Below are 21,541 nucleotides of genomic sequence, written 5' to 3' on the forward strand. Positions count from 1 at the left end.
CAGCTCCACACAACTCTCTCTGGATTTCTCAGTATGACTATGTTCAGAAGATTGTGTCGTCTGGCGACTTTTCCGCGCAGAAGCTCGTGTGAAGATTACCTCTTCTGAAGAGTCCATCATGTTTTTTTAATCTTCCGTGTCCTCCTAGGCTACTAGCAACTGTGTGGAGGAGGGGTGAGGGCACGTGCGCAATCACGGAAGGCTTGTATCATGTGGACGCGCCGACAGTTTTGTTGTCATTACTTAGAATTCCTCATGGAGGCGACAGAAACTACGCACTATAGCTTTTATTGAATATAGGCCCGCTTCCTCCTCCCTGTCCAGTCTTCAAAATATTATTGTCACAGCTAGAGCTTAAACAACCTTCTGAGTTTTCTTGTTTTATGTGATTGCAAATCTATGACTTTTGGGTTTTGAACTGATGGCATTGGAAAACTATGGAGGGAAATATTTTTCTGTTTTCTGAAAATGTTCTGCAGATTTATCGCTATCCACTACCGTGGCCAGACCATTGGTCCATCACACAGCTAACACAGATACATGGGCCTTGTCCTCAAAACACAGGTTTCTCTTGTATGACTGTGGGAAATCCTGTTTTTTTGTCGTTTTACACACAAAGTCAGGCAGTTCCTTTTACATCATATTGTTTTACCGTCAGCTGCTTTTGTTACGTATTGGGGTGTCGAGGGCGTCCGAAAAGTTGCCAAGCTGGCATTGGTGGTTGCTGGCTCTAGCTTGTCAGAAAATGTTTATCTGAGGCCATTGGCGTCTTGGTAAAATCAGGACGAGCCTCTTTCAGGTTTCAGTTGTGACTCAGCTGGGCTCGGAATTAGCCAGAGGCAGTATGCTCAGCACGGATGGGTACATGAGAATAAGGAGACAAGTGCTTGAGTTTGAAACTCAGCCTCAAATGGTTCTCTGTTGCTGCAGAGCTTTAATTCTGACCTGAGCAGCCTCTGCTTATTTCCACTTTCACTCCCATTCAAAAAATCTCCAGCAATTGTAGCTATAAGGAGAACTAATTTAAAATGCCACACACACACACACACACACACACACACACACACACACACACACACAATCTTCTTAAGTGTGTGTACAGTATGTGTATAAAGTGCCTATGTACTATATGTGTATATACAGCATACATGTGTATGAGGAGAGATATGGGCATTGGGGAAAAACTAATTAAAAAAACACAAGAATGTTTTTTTTTATTCTGCATCACTCGAGGTGAAGAACAGAGAAATTGAGACAAAAATAGTACAGAAGAGAAGTTTAATCCTTTAGTCTTCTACAGGCTGATTTATTGTTGTTGCGGGAATTATGTGATTTGTAAAGAAGGTGAAGTGGTTGTTTATGGCATCACTGTAAATCTCCTTCACAGGCAGTCAGAGGCAGCGAAGCCTGCAATATTTTTTGTGTGTGTGTGTGTATGTGTGTGTGTGTGTGTGTGTGTGTGTGTGTGTGTGAGATGGAGTTGTATCGCTCCTCGGACGGACAATCTTTGCTCCAGGCTTTAACGTCGAGTGGAGCTGTCAATCAAGTGATTCCCAAACTGGGTTGAGGGGTAAAGGTCAGGGCTGTGGGTGTCCCCTATTTCTATCAAAGGAAAAAGCAGTGGTGGAATGTAAGTTACCGAAATACTGTACTTAAGTACAAATTTGCGTGACTTTACTTTCTTTTCATTTAATGTCTTTTCATATCTCTTTTTACTCCACTACATTAATCTGACATCTTAAATTACTATACTTACTATACAGATTTTTGCACACAAAACTTTTAGTTAGTTTATAAAATACAAGGTTTTATTATAAATTAAACTATCCAACAATATACAGGGCTCCAAGTACAGTTGAAATTATTAAACACGTAGTTGATTGACAGAACTGTTTTGATCATTTCCAGTTTCCAAAATGTGAGGATTTTCTGCATTGAATACTTTTACTTTTAGTACTTTAAGTACAATTTCCTGATGATGCGTACATACTTTTACTTGAGTAACATTTTCAATGCAGGACTTTTATTTGTTAGAGTATTTTTTTACAGTGTGGTATTAGTACTTTTACTTAAGTAAAGGATCTGAATACTTCTTCCACCACTGGGGAAAAGATAGATTTCAAAGGCTTTTCCTCAACAAAAGACAAAAACAAAGTAAATGCTAAATAATGACAACTATACTGTATGTGCACGCAACAGACTGTGCACCGGCCCAGTGCCAGGTGTGTGATGCAGCAAGCTGTGCTGGTCGCAGCATGACGTGCGTGTGCTCCCTATGTTGCAGCTTTTGCAATATGGATACAGTGCTGTGCATGTGTTTTACCTGTTCCAGCAGGTCTTCCACCTTCCTCTGCCAGCCCTCTCTTGCCGCCATCATCTCCAGTTCTTTCTGCTGTGAGATCTGAGTCAGCGCCGCCTGTTTATCTGCTTCATACTCCTCGCTCAACTCCTCCTTCAATAAACGTACCTCCTCCCTACGGAGAGGCAGGTAGAGTTTGGTAACACAAAAAAAAAAATTACATTTTATTGCATTTGTGCTTATTTTAACGATTTTGGAAAATAATCTAATTGCGATTTCTTTCACCAATATTGCGATTGCGATTTAATATGCGATCATTTTTTAAGCTTTTTGTCTTCTGTATTTATCAACAAAGACAAGCAATAAATCATTGTACAGTATGAACAACACAAGATTAGCTAGATTAAACAAACTGTTCTTTCCTGGAGTCCAGGCCTGTATGTGATGATGAAATTAGGTGATGCATGAGTTTATATGAATGACATCTTTTATTTAACTACTTCAATCACAGTAGTACATTGAGCACTGACCAAGCCTGGTGTAAACATTCATATGAAAGCTAGAAAAAATCACACAAACTAAAGTGCAGATTGCAGAAATATAAAAATAAATATGTGGCTTTACCACACTTATTAAAATTATTTAATTGATTGCACTTTTTAAACACTGTCTTTGAACTTTACTAGACAGTTAAATAAGTAAAATATATATGCACATATATATATATATATATATATATACACACATATATACAGCGCACACAGAGGAGCTGCCCCCAGCCCCTCCCCCTTGTGAAGTTGCATGCCGCATGCATGACAGCGTCAACGTTGCACTTGCTCAGAGAGGCTATCGTTACGTTACTAGTAGCCTAGCATGCTGCTGGTGGTCTTGCCGTGGGATTAACTGTACTAATAAAACCGTTGAGTCTGGTTGTTACCCCTCTCCACGGTAGTATCCATATCTTTATAACGGAGCTAGCTAAGTGGAACTAACCGCTAATCAGAGCTAATCGTTGCTAACCAAGCCTTCAGTTCTGCGTGCCTGTATCCATTAACTGCATGTAGGGACTCGAACCCGAATAAAACCCTTCATTTTATTAAAATGGCTGTAAAAGTTTTAAACTACAACTCAGAGTTGTTTGAGTGACAGAAATCAGCTCAAGGTACGGCGTAGCATTAGCGTGCCAAGTTGATGCTTTCTCTGCGGAATGCAGACTGATTTGCTCAGTCGCAGCCTTTGCGATTAGGAAATCACGTTTTAACATATCGCGATATTATTGCAAATGCAATTAATTGTTCAGCCCTAATCTGTACAGTAAATATTGGATGCTTCTACAGTATAAGCTTGCTTCCAATTGTGTTCATTTCCAATTCTTATTATATCCATGAGTGCTTTGGCAAAACAAGTGGACTTGTTATGCAAATAACTAGTGTGATTGTGAGACAGAGGGGGCGAGAGATGACAGATGAATGCGAAAACAAATGAGAAGAGCAAAACTCGAGAAACTGAGACTGACAGGCTGACAAAGAGTGTAACGCATATATATATATATTTATTTATTTTTTACCGCAGTGCATCTCTCCATTTCTGGTCCAAGTCATCGGCCATCTTGTCCATCTTCTGCTTCTCTTCTGTTCTGATGGACATCACTCTGGCATCATGCTGCTGTCTCTGGGTCTCGATCTCCTCCTTCAAACACAAACAGGTTAGCCTTAACACCCCGATATGTAAGAGTTTATAAAAAGGTAATAATTATTAAAGGTCCCATGGCATGAAAATGTCACTTTATGAGTTTTTTTAACATTAATATGAGTTCCCCCAGCCTGCCTATGGTCCCCCAGTGGCTAGAAATGGTGATAGATGTAAACCGAGCCCTGGGTATCCTGCTCTGCCTTTGAGAAAATGAAAGCTCAGATGGGCCGATCTAGAATCTCCTCCTTATGAGGTCATAAGGAGGAAGGTTACCTCCCCTTTCTCTGCTTTGCCCGCCCAGAGAATTTGGCCCCCCCATGAGAAAAAGAGAGACATCATGGCTTGCAAACAAGCAAAGCATGGCAGTTGGTCAAGGCCACACCCCCACCCTCCACCTTGCCCCCCCTCTCCTCCTCAGTAGCATTTAAAGCTACAGACACAGAAATGGTACGTCCAAAGGAAAGCTCATTGTTTGGACAGGCTCTAGTGGCTGTAATTCTGCACCAAGGCTGAATTTCGGGAAAGAGACTTCAGATACAGTATTAGGGGACCACTAAGGTCTATATAAAAGAGACTTCAGATACAGTATTAGGGGACCACTAAGGTCTTTATAAAAGAGACTTCAGATACAGTATTAGGGGGACCACTAAGGCCTATATAAAAGAGACTTCAGATACAGTATTAGGGGACCACTAAGGCCTATATAAAAGAGACTTCAGATACAGTATTAGGGGACCACTAAGGCCTATATAAAAGAGACTTCAGATACAGTATTAGGGGACCACTAAGGCCTATATAAAAGAGACTTCAGATACAGTATTAGGGGACCACTAAGGCCTATATAAAAGCATCCAATAAGCAGCATGTCATAGGACCTTTAAATACTTTATATATTTCAAGCAACAATTTAAGTTGGAATAAAGGCCTCAGGTTAAAATTGGTGATACTGTATGTCATTAAAATGCCTGCTATAATCCCTTTTCCAATAAAGTGCTGAAGTGATTGACACTTGGTGAAAGAGTGCTGAATCATTTATAACAACAATGTGAAGCTTTAAAGTAAATAAATCTTCCTAAATTGCTCTCTTTAACCAGATGCAGCATTTCAATAGCTGAACATTGGATGACTCATAATGCCCACCTCCACATCTATTTATAATGCCACGGCTACAGGGCATTTATAATGCGCTGGTTCCGAGGCAGAAACTAAACTTGACCGGGTCAGCCGTTTCCTGCTGCTGAAGAGGCTCCAGGGTTTAACTGCTGAGTTGTTCATTAAAAAGACCTGAAAGCTCATCTGTTCGACTTCAGGGTAAAGTGCTTGAGTGGTTAAATCCAGACTCAAATGTTTAGATCCCAGAAATTATGTTTTTAAGAAGACATTTTCCATTTCAATCCACCTAAATATGTTCTGTGATACTGGTCATCACTAGGGTGCAAATAAATGGTGGGGGTGGGGGTGGTGTGGTAAGAATGGGGCCAAAATTCCTTTTTGTTGCCTTTTGTTGCCTTTCTTCAGTGTTTTAACTTTGCTTAAGGGCTGCTCCATGGGTTAATCTGGGGGTTTGGATATTTATAGTGATGGAGATGCTTTTGTAAGCCAAATTTTGATCCATGTTGGGCTGACTCTCGCGGAGAAAGTGACTCATGGTGTCATCAGCATTTCAGACAAACAAGAACACTCAGTGGAGATGGGTCTCCTTTCATTGTAACTGAGCCCTGCAATTTGATCCTAATACTTTTGATTACATTGTACTGTGACATGTATCACGATTGAGACATGTAAATAAATAATATTTTTGAAGGCAAAAAATAGCGTGTTGTAGCTGGTCGAGGTGGAACTACTTTTACTTTGTGTACAGTTAGGAAGTTTAGTCCAGGAGTTTCCAACCTGGAGGTTGGGCCCCTCCAAAAGAGAAATCTAAAGGGTTGGGAGCTGATTATTGGGAGAGAAGTTTAAACTAAAATTCTGCTTTATTTACGTTCATATTTTGCACATTTCTCTCATCTTTGCTTTTTAATAATGATAAAACAGTACAATATTTCCATTAATATTTCATTCTAAATTGTAGTGGAGTAAAAGTACCTCTAATTTGTACTTGGCAGTACAGTACTCAAGTTACTTACCACCAGTGCTTAAAGTAAGAATACTAAAATAAAAATACTGTAAATAATATGACATTAGTAAAGCTCAACATTTCAACACAGCATATACTGTATATTGCATCATTTCTTGTATTCATTTGTATCCATTTTATTAAATTTACCAACCAAATATACATTTTTCTAACAATCAGTACTGGGTTATCTTAGCACAAAATAGTCACAATATGTTTTGTGGAAAATAATCTGTACATTTTTACAATTTTTATACTAAAAACTGACCAAAGTCGGGCGCCCGGATAGCTCAGTTGGTAGAGCGGGCGCCCATATATAGAGGTTTACGCCTCGACGCAGCAGGCCACAGGTTTGACTCCGACCTGCGGCCCTTTGCTGCATGTCATTCCCCCCCCCCCCCCATTCATGTCTTCGGCTGTCCTGTCAAATAAAGCCCTTAAAATGCCTAAAAAATAATTTTCACTGAACTTTTTCTGACCTTTTATAAAAGTAATGAGCTACTCAAGGGCTCCCACCCTGCTAAACAGCTGATCTACAGTCACAGGGCCCGGCTGTCTCAGTTCTTGTGTCTTTCCTGCCCTCCTCTCCACAATGAGCTCAGTGTGAACACAAGATGCAATCCTGTGTGAGGCTGGCCTTTTATTTTAACAGTCCAAATCCTCTCTTTTTATAGAAGCCGAGCTCTGGTGGGAAAGCAAGGAGCACCACTCTGCAATTTCATGTAATTATCCCTCCTCATTCACTCTCCATCTCTTTTATCATCCCTCTTTCTGTCTTTTATTAGGCATTTTCTATTCACTGATTTTACGTGCGAGTTTCCACCAGCTGTGACTTTTTTCACTCATTTATATTTTAACTTCATCTTTGTGCATGTTTGTGTTGCAGACAGCGTTACATTCAATTCATTTGCTTTCCTATTTACATTTCAACCACTTTTGCTGTATCAGTTAATTATTTTGCAACGATTCAATTTTCCCAACATTATCCTCTATTAATATTTATTTAAAAAAAACAAAAAAGTCTCTTTCCCTGTCTCTCTCTAACTCACCCACACTCTTCCTGTCCTCTTGTCTCTCCATACCAGCAGGGCTCTTTTCAAACACAGGACCACTTTACCCAAAATGGCCTCATCATCATTATTTCACAGCTGGCCTTCAGTAATGCACTTATTTCTCAAGTTAAATCTGATTTCCCGCTTACAAAATGTTCTCTCTCTTTTTGCTGATTTCTCTAGATCCAAACATCTGAGAAAATACTCCTGTGACACCTTCATTTGGTTTTAAGTGGCACCGTCTTTAATAGCAGTGCCATCTGTCAAAGACAAGCAGCAATACGTTGTCTTATTCGACAGCCATATACCTAACGCCAACACATAAAAGCTACACTAAATATATTTTCGAATATAACTTTTTGTTAACACTTTATTGTCATTTATTACTAATTATAAAGTACAGTTCAATTGTTACTCTTCCAATTAATTAAGATAGTCTTTCAGCTAAACATGCAAAAAATGTGAAATTTGTCTACTGGTAAGCATACAATTTCACCTGCAGTATATTGAGAGTAAAGTTTCCAATAATAAGTAAATAATGGATACATCTTTCCTTGTGGTAAAAGCACATTACCATTTTCCCTATAATTGGTGACAAATGACAAAGTTATTTCCAGAAAACGTACAAGAAATTTATGAACCTGTAAAGTAAAACCTGTATTACGGTACTCCTAAACTCTAAATCCTCTTGGTTTTATACTCAGTATTTCCTTCACCTGAAGGTCAGTTAGCAGGTTGCTGGTCTCTCGGACCCGGGCTCGAGTAGCATCCAGTTCTGTCTTGAGTTTCTCCTGAGTTTCCCTCTGACAGCTGATCTGTGCCTGAGCTGAACTCATGTTCTGCTCCCCCTCTCTCACCAGCTCCTGGAAGTGGGACACCTAAAGGGATCAACAGAGGGGTTAATACAGCATCAGATGTTTTTTTTTTTTTTACGTTTTAGGACTCTGAGTAGAGTTGACGTGACGTTTCGTACCTCCTGATTGGCCATATTGAGCTTGGCCGAGAGCTCCTCTTTCAAGTTGTCGAGTTGCTGCTGAAGGCGATCACGCTGCTCCTCCAATGACAGACGCTTAATCTCAAACTCCTGACTCATTTTCTGGAGAATTTTGAGGAGAATGAAGAAGGGAAAAAAGAGCAACAATCAGAAATTGAAGAAACAGATTTAGTCTAAAAACTTTATATTCAAATACCATCACCAAAAAATACAAGCAAATACAATTTCATGTTTCATTAGTGCATGTGTTTACTATGAAGGCCTAGCAGCTCTTTTTCATTTCTGCAGTATTCCTACTGACATCTCCTGAAAATATAATCTCTAAAAAAGGAGGGGAGTTAAGAAGCCAGTGTCAATACCATTTGGGCCATAATATGGAGCTGTGGCAGTTGTTGAGTGTGAAGCATGGCTACTGAATGAAGGAGGGCTTGGCATTTAAACTTTAAAGGCCATCTCATTCAACTAGCCAACCGGTTTCTATAATCCTTCAAACCACATCACTAAAATCTTTCTGGGCCGCTCTGTATTTCTCTTATAAAATGCTCTTTTTCCCCCTCTTTCTACTTCTTGGTTTGCCTTAGTTTCTAGCACTGATATTTATAATGGATATGTTTTATAAAACACAAGCATCATTGTGTTTTGCTTGCATTGTACCAGTTGTTTAATACTGCTGAATAAACAGCAACACAGTATCCTAAGAGACACATTTCTGGTCAAACGCTATTCATTTCACTGATTTCAAAAGTTTCCCTCTTATATGCTGACCATCTGCTGACATAATGATAATTTAGTTAATGCAAAACATGACCAACTGTTTATTATGCAATCTTAGATCTTATTATACATTTTCCACACTGTTAATGCTGCAGTAACCATCCCTGGTTGTATTTGATCATTGCAGACGATGCAAATGAATGTAAAAGATTTTGGCATCAATGCACTTTGATTTATCAGATAAGTTATTCATTGGATGAGCCAAAAAGTGACATTCCCACCTGGTTATTTTATCTACAGTTTCTTGAATAGTATTGATTATATCCAGAGCTCCATCACAATAAATGTATATCAATATCTTCATATAAAGTTGCATATATACACGTGATAGTTTGTGGTTTAATCCATATTGCCATTTCCTACTAGATATGCATTGGTTCAGTGTGTAAATAATCAGTCACCCCCTTGAGTTGTCTGATGGTGTGAAACACGCAAGTTGTAACCGTGTGAAGCTCTCCAAGCTCTACCTTCCTTCCCATACAACGTGAGGAAACTGTAAAGCAACCGCCTATCTCATCTTAGCCACATGGGAGCCAACCAGTAATCCACATCCTCTCTCTTTAACCCAATTATAGTAGATGTGCCTGTAACACATTGCTTCCAACCTTTCACAAGGCTCAAGGTTCAATTTATCCTTCCATAAAAAACATGGAAATTACTAATCAACCTATGCCAAATACGAAAACATTGAGCACACCCACAAAATAAAACCAGATAATTATACTGTATTCCACAATAAAAACTAGAGCGTACAAAACTAGGATTTAAATAAATTGCGTGTGTCCCCTGTGGGATAACAGAGCTTATACAAATGGTAGCTCAAATCAAGCCATCTGATTGGTTCATAGCCACGATACAATGATAACCATATATACAACGGCTAGGATTCGTAGTCGAAAGACAAAAAATGAATCCGCGGCTATTTTGATCATCAATTAACCGTTTGCAGTGCAAACATTTGATGGCTCTAGCTTCTCAAATGTAACAGTTTGCAGTTTTCTTTGTTTATAGTAAATTGGGAATCTTTGGGTTTGAGTGTCAAATGAAGACATTTGATGACATAACCTTGTGTTCGAGGACATTGTGATTAACTACTTTCTGATGGGTTTTTAAGACCAAACAATTAACCGGGGAAATAATCAGATTAAGCCAATTAAACTCATTATTGCAGACCTAGTCTTAACGTTCAATAAGACAATCCATACTGTTGACACTGATCTACATCAACATCCAACTACCGGCAGAGTCCAGACAACAGCTAAAGACAAAGACAGATTACTGTGTCTTAGTTACATTTATCTGGATACAAACCCACCACATGAATTAATTAATTAATTAATTAATTAACAGCCACAGAAGAGCAGTAAGCAGACAGGAGATTAGAGATATGAGCGGAAAGCTATCTCATCTGGGCTTAAAGGTCCAATGTGTAGGAATTTCTCCCATCCTAGCGTTGAGATCATATATCGCAATCAACTCTCTCGCGCCACGCAGTTCAAAGTACGTATTACAGCTACGGTAGCCTTCACGCTTCAAAAAGACGGTCTCTTGCTCTTTTCAATATCCTTTTTCTTTTTCTGGGCGAAGAAGAAGACTCCTGTTCCTGAAATTTGGATTTTGAATACGTGTGGTCCTCCATGTTTCCTTCTTCAAACTTGCCGGGGGCCAGGAAGCTACCATACCCATTAGCAGCATTAGCAGCACCTGTGAGTTTATCATGTGACAGCGAAAACGGGAAAGGCGGAGCAGTATGTCCTGTATGTCCCTTACCGGCTAACGTATTTAAAGATGGACCATGAATATGGATCGTCTACCCCGGGCGTGTGAACGGGCAACACAGATTTTGATAATGAACAACTAAACACGTTACACACTGGACCTTTAAGTAGACTGGTGAATTCTGAATTAATACAGTACAAGCAATTTGTGGAATTAATAATTTTATTGCTTCGCTTTAGAAACTTGTTAATATCTTGCTGACAGACATAAAAGTTGAAAGTAAAAACGATGAAGATTACTTTTTAAAAATTCTGTTCTGTCTTCTCTGTCTACATCCTTGTCTCACCCTCCCCATCTTCCTACACCCGCTCTAATTTCACTTTAAATAAAAGCTGACATTAATCTAAAGACGACAAGGCGCAGCACCACTCTGGCTTACATAATATTTCCTTTTTCATCATTTCTCTCGCCCCTCTCCCCATCGCTCTCTTTCAGGGAATCTAGAAACACACACACATGCTCACACACACAGCGCTCTCTTTTGGCTTGAAGGCAGGATTTAATGTTGATGAAAATCAACCAATTAGCAGTTAGTTTCAAACAGCATTGGATGCATGAGCTCAAGAGGGGGGGCGGGGGGGAGAGAGAGAGAGAGAGAGAGAGAGAGAGAGAGAAAGAAATGAAAGAGGAGACATATAGGAAGAGACAGAGGGGGAACATTGAGTTCAAAATTATTTAAAACTCAAAATGTGTGTAATCATTTCAGAGGCAGAACATAAGCTGTATTGTTGAAGGAATAGTCTTTTTGAGACACAATGTTGGGAGTTACTTTATGGTAGTGATATATCATGCTGCCTTAATGCCTCTGAGCTCATTCACTTGTGCTGGATGTCAACAAGCTCCAGTAAGAATGGGATTCTTAATGTTAACGCTGAATGCAGGTGGAGCCATGTCAGCGTGAATAGATTTGGTGTAATGTGCTGTACGGGGCAGAAAGCAGGAGAAAAACAAGCGCTCCTCCCATTTAAACATTCGAGGAGAAACTAATATTGCTGACCAATCAGATAACGACAACCTCTTAGTGCCATTCTGGTGATGTCATCCTGCATCGTCAGCCCGACATTGACCCACGTGGGGAAATCATAATTCCGGTGACTGACAGCAGGTCATGCAGCACCTAACTGCTCCTTATTTGTGTTTATGTATTTATGGTATCACAAAAGGGTTCACCAAGAAATAACAGATGAGCATTATTAGTAATAACCCAGCACCAAGCAGTCAAACGATGCCTGCATTTGTTCCTTTTTTAACCCAGATCTAGAATTAAAAAAATATATATAAATATATATATATATATATATATATATATATATATATATATATATATATATATTTGTATATATTTATATATTTGTATGGCCAACTACCGCAGCAGCTACAACCCTTACAGTCTGGGGTGAAGTTGGCGTGTCAGCGTGCCGAGATGCCTCCACACATGATAGGTATCGAATGAAGTAGAAGAAGAAAAAAAAGCTATTAAATGAAGTACTCTATTGTTATTGGTTACTTTAAGGGTACTGGTATCATTAGTAAGAAACAGTACAGTCCTCCTCGCTGCTTACAATCATGTGTTGTTACAAATGTAATGCTGTTGTGGTAAATTAATCACTGGGTGAATTCATTTAAACTGTGTAATTTGATTTGTTGCTGGCAAGAAGGTCATTTGTATTCACTTCATGCAGCCCCTTTGAACTCAAGACAGAGGGGAGAGAGAATGAGTGAAAAAAAGAAAAGTGATGTGACTGAATTAAAGCCGCAGAGGGAAACACAGGGAGAGAGTGATGTAGTTTTCACGTCTTAGTCTGAATGTTGACCTAATTCAATGTGTGCAGTCAGTTAAGGGAGCTGCTCATTTCTCAGGGATACATATTTCGTACACGACTGAGGCCATCTCACTTTGAGGAGGAAATTAAATTGCCGATGGTGCTGCACTAAAAAGAAAGATACAAAATCCTGAGCGCAACACTCAAGAATCGGATGTAATTGCTGTTTTCATATGAAAATTGGGAACTTCAATTGCGACCTGTTGCATGTTTTACCACCGTGGGGGTCTATATACAGTATAAGGTTAATGAGGATGTCTACTTTCATAAAAAGGGTATACAAACTTAAGACAAACAATCTCAGAAACCGTTTTCCTTGGACCCAGTTCATATGTGTCCACATATCTTAAAATAGTCCAACCACAAGAGAACAACTCTCGCTGAGCTTGTGATTTTGTTTGCAGCGACATTGACAGCGTTGTTTGACAGCAGTGTGTAAACAGAAGACTCAGCCATATGGTAAAGAGAAACACAGCCGTTAGGGTTTCGTTCTTTAAGAATGAATTACTTGTCACTCCTACAGCATTTATTTGAACCAATATGTAGATATGTATACTAGGGGTGTGAATCTTCACTGGTCTCACGATTCAATTCAGATTATCCTCTTAACGATTCGATATGCCGAATATCACATCACCTCCTCAATATAATTATATACTGCTACATGTGGTTTTCATCAACAAATTCAAGAATGAACTTCCCTTTTTAGTGTATCTGCTCTTAAAAAAAGACACTTCCTGAGTGTAGCGGAGTCTGAACACAACAGACAGACCAAAATAAATAAAAAAATCTGTGACTTGTAAGTAACATCAGTAGGCAATAATCGATTATGGTCTGTCACTGCATCGATGCCGAATCGCCTAGGTCCTCACTCGCGATGCAATGATTCATTTCAACACCCCTAACGTATACACCATCTCAAACCACAGGGGAAAAACATGTTACCATTATTCTTGCCATATTGTGTAGTAGTGATGATTACATGGTTTGATGATTTTCCATGTATCAAAAATGTCCTGTTGTACATTTTTACTCACCCCTGTATCATTACAAAACTCAAGTGAGATGTTTTCGTTCTTTTTCAGAATTAAAAAAAGAACACTAGCACAAAAAAAGTACTTACCGTCATGAGGACTTTCTTCTCCTCCTCTTTCTCCTGCTGGGCCTCCTCCCTCATGGCCTGGTGTTTCTCCTCCATCTCTTCCAGCGCTCTGACCTGCGCCTCCCTGAAGCGATGCATCTCCTCCTCGTAGTGTGCTCTCAGCCTGCAGAGCTCCTTCTCATAACCCTGGTGCTCCTCACGCAGAGACTGAGGAGAAGCAATCGAGGACAAAAAAGTAGGGCTGCACAATTAAATCGCAATTATGGACTAGCGCAATATCGCAAGTCATATATTATGCTTTTTGGCTTGTTCCCTTTCCTTTATTGTGTTATATATCTTTTTTGTGCATGTAATAGACTTTCAAAGTGAAAAAGCCCAAAGTCCACCCCAAAGGGACTTACCATCTCCAACAGAAAACACTGTTCACAAACTGCTCCAAACAGCTCTATTGTAGTCCAGCCTTTACTTCCGGGACGTACATGCGTCACTTTGTAACACACACACATGCTCGCCTAGCTGCTAGCGTGGCACGCCCTCATACTCTGCTTCTGACTGGCTAGCAGTGCTGACCTAGCTACTGCGCATGTGCGACTCCTAACAAAGATGGAACAGAAGTGAGATGTATCACTCTGTAGCTAAAACAGAGAGCTCAACACACAGGGTGAAAAGAGGAGCTGCAGCAATTTGCAGTACAACAAAAATATGGTGTTTTTTGAAAATGAAACCATGTAAACCTATTTTGATATAACCTCTAAATACTTTAATACTAAATACACTTTAAAGGCAAACAATGTGTCAAACCATTCGGAATGAAGTATTGTGGTGCTGCAGAGACGTCCTGGCCTACAAAACGTATCCTACAGACAAAATGTCTGTTTTTTTTTGTTGATACAAAAATGATCATTCCTCTCAATATCGGGAATCATATCGCAATATCTGTCAAAATAGTCGCAATTAGATATTTTCCTCATATCGTGCAGCCCTACAAAGAAGTTTTGTCTTTATACGATAAATGGCCCGTTTTCCCCCCCAATCTGCACTGGGATTAAGGAAGGGTTAAAAGCACCTGTTCTAGTTTGAGCACTTGTTGTTTGTGCTGGTCATTAGAGGCCTGGCTCTGGTTGAGCAGAGCCTCCCTCTCCTCCTCCAGCCGGCTGATCTTCTCCTTCAGCCGGCTCTGCTCCAGGTCCAGGTTCCTGATGGTCGCCTCATGGGACATCTGGGTGGCCTGCAGGGAGCCAATCTGACCTAGGAACAGTCAAACCAAAATCCCAAGTGTGTCAAAGAGGCACCACAGTAGGCAATCAGAACTAGTTTGGATCTGTTCAACACACTGAATACAATCTCCACCACAGGCAACCTTTCAAATGTGAGCCTTTGCCTTACTACCTTAGGCAGTAAGGTTTCATCAACATATACTGCAACTGGAGTTGTTGAACAAAACGTATCCGCTATTCAAGTTCCTGTAAGAAAATACACGCTGCTCATGAAACTTGTAGAGAACTGGTAAATGGGACGGTAAAGTAGTGTGGTACGTTTTTGACTGAAATTGAGTGGACAGAAAGAGAGCAGATGTTCCAAAAGGAGAAAGTAGTCACAAGAGCGTTTACATGACAAATGTTCCTTTTTTGAATGAATTATGGATTAAAAAGGTTTAATCCAGAGCTTTCAAACTTGTTCCCAAACAAACCAGTTACCATTAGGCTTTTTTTTTTAAAGGGTGCGTTTATTCTGATAATTTGTAGCAAAAACACTCCATAAGGATGCAGTGAGGCAGAAGGAGTTGTAATGTCATGAGAGGTAACTAGGGAAGGCTAGGGTGCAATAAAGCTAAACAAACAAAAATTAACAAAATTAGAAGGTTAAAAAGAGGCTTTATTCTTCCATCAGCAGGTTTCTGAAAAGGTAACTCAGGTAGTTTCTTTAAAAGCCAAATCAAAGTCCAAGAACAAACTTAAAACTTCCTGGAAGAGCAAAAGATTCTTTAAAACTAAACAGAATTCCTCAACAGTGATCAACATCAAGTGTCCAGTACTTCCCTGCACCCTTTGTTATGCTTTCTGTGAACCTCAATCCTGCTTCAATTAGATTGCTTAAACACCTACACCTGGGTGAGTGGTGAGGCATTCTGGGAGCTGTAGTGGATGCCCCGGCAGCCATTTTGTGATGTGGCTGCCAATCCGGTCTGGGAATGTAGCATCCCTCTACTACCTGGCCCCTTGTGATGCCACAGAGTCTTAAGATCTTCAGGATGTGAATGGCAATGTGTTTACAGAGCCTGCTCTAAAGACTGTCTAACAGCACAAGTTAACACTATATGTTTTTGTTCATTCTGACTAGGGGTGGGAATCACAGGGTACCGCACAATGCGATATGCGATACATGGCTCACGCTACCGATAATATCACAATACAGGAATTCTGCTATAATCAATATATTTCTAGACAATCCTATAATAATACATCACGATATCGGTCTGACTATGAATACAAAATGCTGTGAAAAGGTTAAGTGCAGGTTTTCTCTCTTTATTCACTGCAAGTCCAAACTGTTAGAAATCAGCACTGTGGTTTTTCAGTCTGTAAATTATAGAGCAACTATTGCGCCAGACTTTTTATTATTATTATTATAACCTTTATTGAACCAGGAGAAACCCATTGAGATTGAGACCTGGCCAAGACAGGCAGCAGCATATAAAAAACACATAGTTACAGACAAGAAACACAAGAGGACAAAGTTAATAGAACTAAAATAAAACAAAGCAATTCACATTACATCAATTTAAAATAGCCAGTTTTGTAACCAGGGAAAAAATATTGAAAACAATGACATCTTAAAGAGTCTCCCTCCATTTCTTGAATTTTGGATTTAAAAGCATTGTGCTACCGAGATTAATTCATTTAGTCTCAAGTCATTCTGCAGCGTAATCCATGCAGAAGGGGCAAAGTACACAAAAGTCTTATTTCCCTGTTCTGTGCGCGCATTAGGGACAAAAAGCAAAATGATGTCCTGAGAACGTAAGAAGTGCCGACCAGCACTTTTCCGCGTGATAACAAATGTAGGGAGGTAGCACACCAAGCGTCGCCTTATAAAGAAAGTTATACCAGTGACAGAGCAGACCATCCTATACGAGAGTACAACTCGCAGTGGATTTTAAACGTGGCTGGGACATCTGTTATTTTCCTCTGCTGTCGGTCATCCCGTTGAAAACCTCTTCCTCTTCGGCTAGTTATCTTATGTTCAAGTTTCCCTCATTCATGTGTTGAGTGCCTCGAGAATCCATCAAGTAGCGATGCTGGGAGCAGGTAAAATCTATTTAGAGTGCCTTATTTTATTAATTAAAACATCAATATTTGGGGCCAGTGTATCGATTCTCGTATTGCACGAAGAAGGACAGCGATATATTGCCGTATCGATATTTGGTCCCACCCCTAATTATGACTATTGGTCAAATTCTTGCAGTTACAGCGAATGTTTAGAATCCGACCTAGGGCCAAATGTATAAAGGATGCATATTCACCATTTCCCACATGTAAATGAATTAAAAAAACAAAACAAAAACAGAAATAACTTTACACATACGTCAGACCAGCATACACAAGGATTTCTAGAGTGCTATGATAAGGTAGAGAGAGGAAATCTAATAATAAATTAGCATAAGTATTTTTCTTGCCCTTACTGTCTATGAAATTGCCCTTCGTCTAAAGACTGGTAGAGCAGACGGTAGTATTGATGTGCAATTAGGTAATTAAGTGCATAAAAACTACTGGAGTTTTTGCACGGTTTCGACTGAGATTAATATAACAACAATGTATGGCTCTATAAATCTGACTTTTAGTCATTTTAGTGGTGAGTCTACACAGTTTTAAGTGGCCCCAGGTGGACAGTAGGTAGTTATCGCTTTCAAATTTGTCTCTACATACACAGAGTTCCTTTATCCTCGTGTTTGGGTCCATTTACAATAAGCCACAGCTGTTTCTCTTAGAAGGGCAGCTGTACGCTGTGTGCCTTTTTCATCTCATTTTTGCAATTTGGTAACTTGAAAACATTTGCTAAAGTACACCTTCTCTAGAATGTACACAAGCTAAATCGAAAGTGAGCGACAACCTCATGCAGTTCACCGCAACAGCTACAGTACAGGAATGTCCAGGTGACTACTTTCTGATTTTATGTTATCAGAATCTTTACAATAAGGTGGTGACTAAAATGCTATCATGACATCAATAGTCATAATGGAAAAAAAAAAAATATTTCCTTTTAACAGATGTGTACAACATCTGTATACTTTATTAGTGAATGACAATAGGTAGAGGAACATCTTACTGGCTTTATGGAGGATTTCAGTTGCCTGCTGTTGAACTCGTTCCCTGCTGCCGTCTAGTTCATACTCCGTGTCCTTCAGCTGCATCACCCAGATCTCTCCGTCCTGGATGGCCTCTTCCAGCTGTTTGTGCAGGTTCTGCAGCACACACAGAAACACACAGGCATACTCACCACTACACGGCAGCAATGCAATGCAACAACATATTTTAAAACCCAGTCATATCTCTCCCTCTGCAGCCTAGAGTTACATAAACATATGCAGCTATTCAGACTCTGCAGATTTGCCTGCAGGACCATCAGTGCACACCACATTAAATTTCCCACCAACACTGGGATTCTTGAAAATCTTTTTCGCCCTGAGGCTTTCATCTTTGTGTTTGTTTTCTGCAACTGTTTTTCCTCCAATTTAGCCCACTTTCCTTCCCACATTTAACCAAAAGAAGACTCTCATACTATTTGTGCTTTGTTAGGAATACTGTAAATACAAGAAGACATGGGTAGTATGTATGAGCAGCAGTAGTCAGCATGGCTTAGCACTATTCAAATGTGGTCATTAACAAATCAGTGTTTGGTTTGCCTAAAAGAAAAAAGAAGTGCATCATGTCCATCAATACACACACACACACACACACACACACACACACACACACACACACACCTTGATAGTTCCCTCTGCGTTGGCCAGCGATGTCTGCAGTCTGTTGGTCTTGTCTCGGTTCTCTCTGGCCTCCTCTTGAGCTTTCTGAAGTTCACTCCTCAGCTTGGACAGAGAGCGCTGCAGCGCTGCTTCCTGAGCCTGGAACTCCTTACGAAGCTCAACCTTCACATGAGCAGAGACTTACATCATTCACTCTGGGAGATGAAGACATCCAGGAAGTTGGCTGTGAAAAAGCTCTGATAAATCCACTGGATGCTACCAAGCAACAACCTCCGGTGCTGAAAAATGAAGCCAATGCAGAAGTGCCAAAAACTGCAGTTCATCGAGGGGGCACTCTAAGGCTAGCTCGGCCAAAAGGGAGTCAATCCTCATAGACCCCCATGTTAAAATGCCCAACGTTACAGCAGAATTAAACATGTAGTTCACCATTCATGAACACTGTGGGGGTGGGGGTGGTGAAGTCTTCAATAACTTACCCATTTCAATTATATTCAGGCTTAAAGTTATGCATAATTAAGGGTGTTCCGCTTTGAGTGACAAGTGGATGCATGTCACAGGTTGTTCTGCTTCCCCCATTGACCATTACAAATAAATGAATGCAACTTGACGGCCATCTAACTTTACTTGCATCTGTTGTAATGCCAACTTTTATTTGTTTGTGTACTGTATCATTTTTCATCAATACGCTCTTGTTTTGTATTGATGTGTCTGTGTTGTTGTTTTACCTCGGTCCTTTTCCAGGCCAGCAGGTTCTCAGTGGTGAGCTGGTGTGTTCTCCTCATGGCCTCCAGCTCCCTCTCATAATACTCCTGAGCCTTGCCCAGCTTGGCCTCAAACTCCTCCACCAGACGGACCTTGTCCTTCGATATCTCCTCCACCCTCTCCATCAATGCCTCCACCTACACCGAGAGACAGATAAATGGAGAGCAAGTCTTTGTGTTTTGCCACGATACATTCATAAATCGTTGGAATGAAAACGCCGTAAAAACTGTAAATATATTGTGTGCATTAACCATCTTATCTGTTTTTTTTAGAAGATTATTCTTTGGTAAATCTGTTATATTGGAACAGTTGAGAGGAAAGGAAAAATGGGAATAAAACAAGGGGATGACATGCAACAAAGGTCCATTTCCGAATTATAACCACTGCAGGTTTATATTATATTCATAAGCCAACTGCACTAACAAAACAACCCTATTGTTTTCAATTTTCAATGCCAAAAACACTTACTAATAAGCCTCCAAAACAGCAATTACCTCTTCAAGTAACTTGCTGTATAAACTCTCCACAAAAGCCCAAGATAACATGCTTCCATCCAGAAATGTTGGGCTTTTAAAACACTATCTATCTTCCTTCTTCTCTCACTCTTAGCCCACCTCTTGTCTATGGAGCTCAGCCAGTTTCTCCTGGTCTTCGGTGGAAGTGGCGCTCTGGTTCTGCTGGTTGTTGAGGAGTTCCTCCACCTCCTGGCGGTGGGTGGCCCTCAGCTCCTCCAGCGCTCGACGTTTATCCGCCTCAAACTGGGCCTGAGCCTGGCTGAACGCCCGCAGCTTCTCCTCAAAATCCCGACGCATCTCCTCCACCTATTGAAACCACGAAACATATTCTATTCTGTTTGAATCGTTCATGTGGTAATTGCTAACTCAGTCTCAGCCTGTGCCAAGCTAAATGCTCACAGCATCTCTTGAAAATCCCTCTGTTGTAATTGGAAAAGTGCAAAATTATTTAATTCTATTACCTTATGCTGTCAGTATACTTATTTGTTATTTCTCTCAGTGCCAAAACAAATGCTTGCAGCTTCTCTAACGTGTTGAAAACGACAGTAACAAAGAAACTTGCTGTAACATAAAAAAAATCTGACAGACATGAGGTGGAAAAATATACAAAAATGTAATATGGGATGGGATGTGATGACAGCAGACTCGTTCAGGTTGGTCAAGAGGGCATCTCTTTGGTCAAGCTGGAAGTGGACAGTGTGAAGGCAGTGGCAGAGAGGAAGACGAGGGACAACACCAACGCTAACATACACCAATCCCAACATAGATGAACTGAAGATGAACTGAGCTCATTCAGTTACCAGCTCGGCACGTCTAAATGCACTTCAGGAGTTGATTTATGCCCACTGCCGTCAGACTCTTCAAAAGCAGGCATAGATGATATTGTGTCACGCGTAGGATGGTATAATATGATACATGACATGACCTATCTAATCATATTGTATTGATATTTAGTTATCCTACATCTTTATACATTCTATATGGTTTTATTGTAACTTTATATAATTTCTGCTTAATGCTTATTGGATTAAATATATCTCATCTGGCCTGGCAACGCCTCGGGTTCCCCACAAAGAGCTGGGAAACATTATCCTGCTGTCCCCGGAACCCAGCCCTGGATAAGCGGATGAAAATGGATGGATGGCTTATTGGATTATTGGATAGCTAATACATCTAAAAGATGCTGATGCTTAACAGAGAAGATTAGATCTCGTAACACCCAATGTCAAGCTTTTGACCATTCATAGATAAAATATCAGATGTTGTTGTTAATCTAAAAAGTGGTATAGAGTATATTAGTGGAACAGCAGTGACATGTTGTGTGTTAGGCATACCGTTACCACAGCAGTGGCATATACCAGTTAAGAATCGACATAAAGCAGCATGCCATTTGTACTTTGAGTTACCTTATCAGTGCTGCATATTAGTACTAATAAGGATAGTAGATCATATGTATGTTTACCTGCATTAAACAGGGTCAGTGAATCACAATGCATCTTGTTCCTCCCAGTGCAAAAACAGTAGAACATAGGCTTTTAACGGACTGTGTGATTATATGTTGTCTGTGCGTTTGTGTGTGTGTGTGTGTGTGTGTGTGTGTGTGTGTGTGTGTGTGTGTGTGTGTGTGTGTGTGCGTGAGTGTGTGCAAAGCC

At 40.1% G+C, this 21,541-nt stretch overlaps 1 protein-coding gene across 1 annotated transcript in view; it reads right to left on the reverse strand.

Moving 5' to 3' along the window:
* fam184aa (family with sequence similarity 184 member Aa) overlaps window positions 1-21,541 on the reverse strand; it is a 51,271-nt gene that overhangs the window by 16,083 nt on the left and 13,647 nt on the right. Inside the window, exons 5-14 of the mRNA XM_078243846.1 lie at window positions 19,989-20,195; window positions 19,338-19,511; window positions 18,613-18,774; window positions 17,955-18,090; window positions 14,698-14,879; window positions 13,653-13,838; window positions 8,133-8,255; window positions 7,876-8,037; window positions 3,867-3,988; window positions 2,324-2,474 (exon numbers count right to left, since the gene is read on the reverse strand). Of these exons, the coding sequence (XP_078099972.1) occupies window positions 2,324-2,474; window positions 3,867-3,988; window positions 7,876-8,037; window positions 8,133-8,255; window positions 13,653-13,838; window positions 14,698-14,879; window positions 17,955-18,090; window positions 18,613-18,774; window positions 19,338-19,511; window positions 19,989-20,195 (1,605 nt within the window). The remainder of the gene's footprint in view (window positions 1-2,323; window positions 2,475-3,866; window positions 3,989-7,875; window positions 8,038-8,132; window positions 8,256-13,652; window positions 13,839-14,697; window positions 14,880-17,954; window positions 18,091-18,612; window positions 18,775-19,337; window positions 19,512-19,988; window positions 20,196-21,541) is intronic.

Source organism: Sander vitreus, chromosome 24 (assembly GCF_031162955.1).
Source record: "Sander vitreus isolate 19-12246 chromosome 24, sanVit1, whole genome shotgun sequence".
Classification (NCBI taxonomy): domain Eukaryota; kingdom Metazoa; phylum Chordata; class Actinopteri; order Perciformes; family Percidae; genus Sander; species Sander vitreus.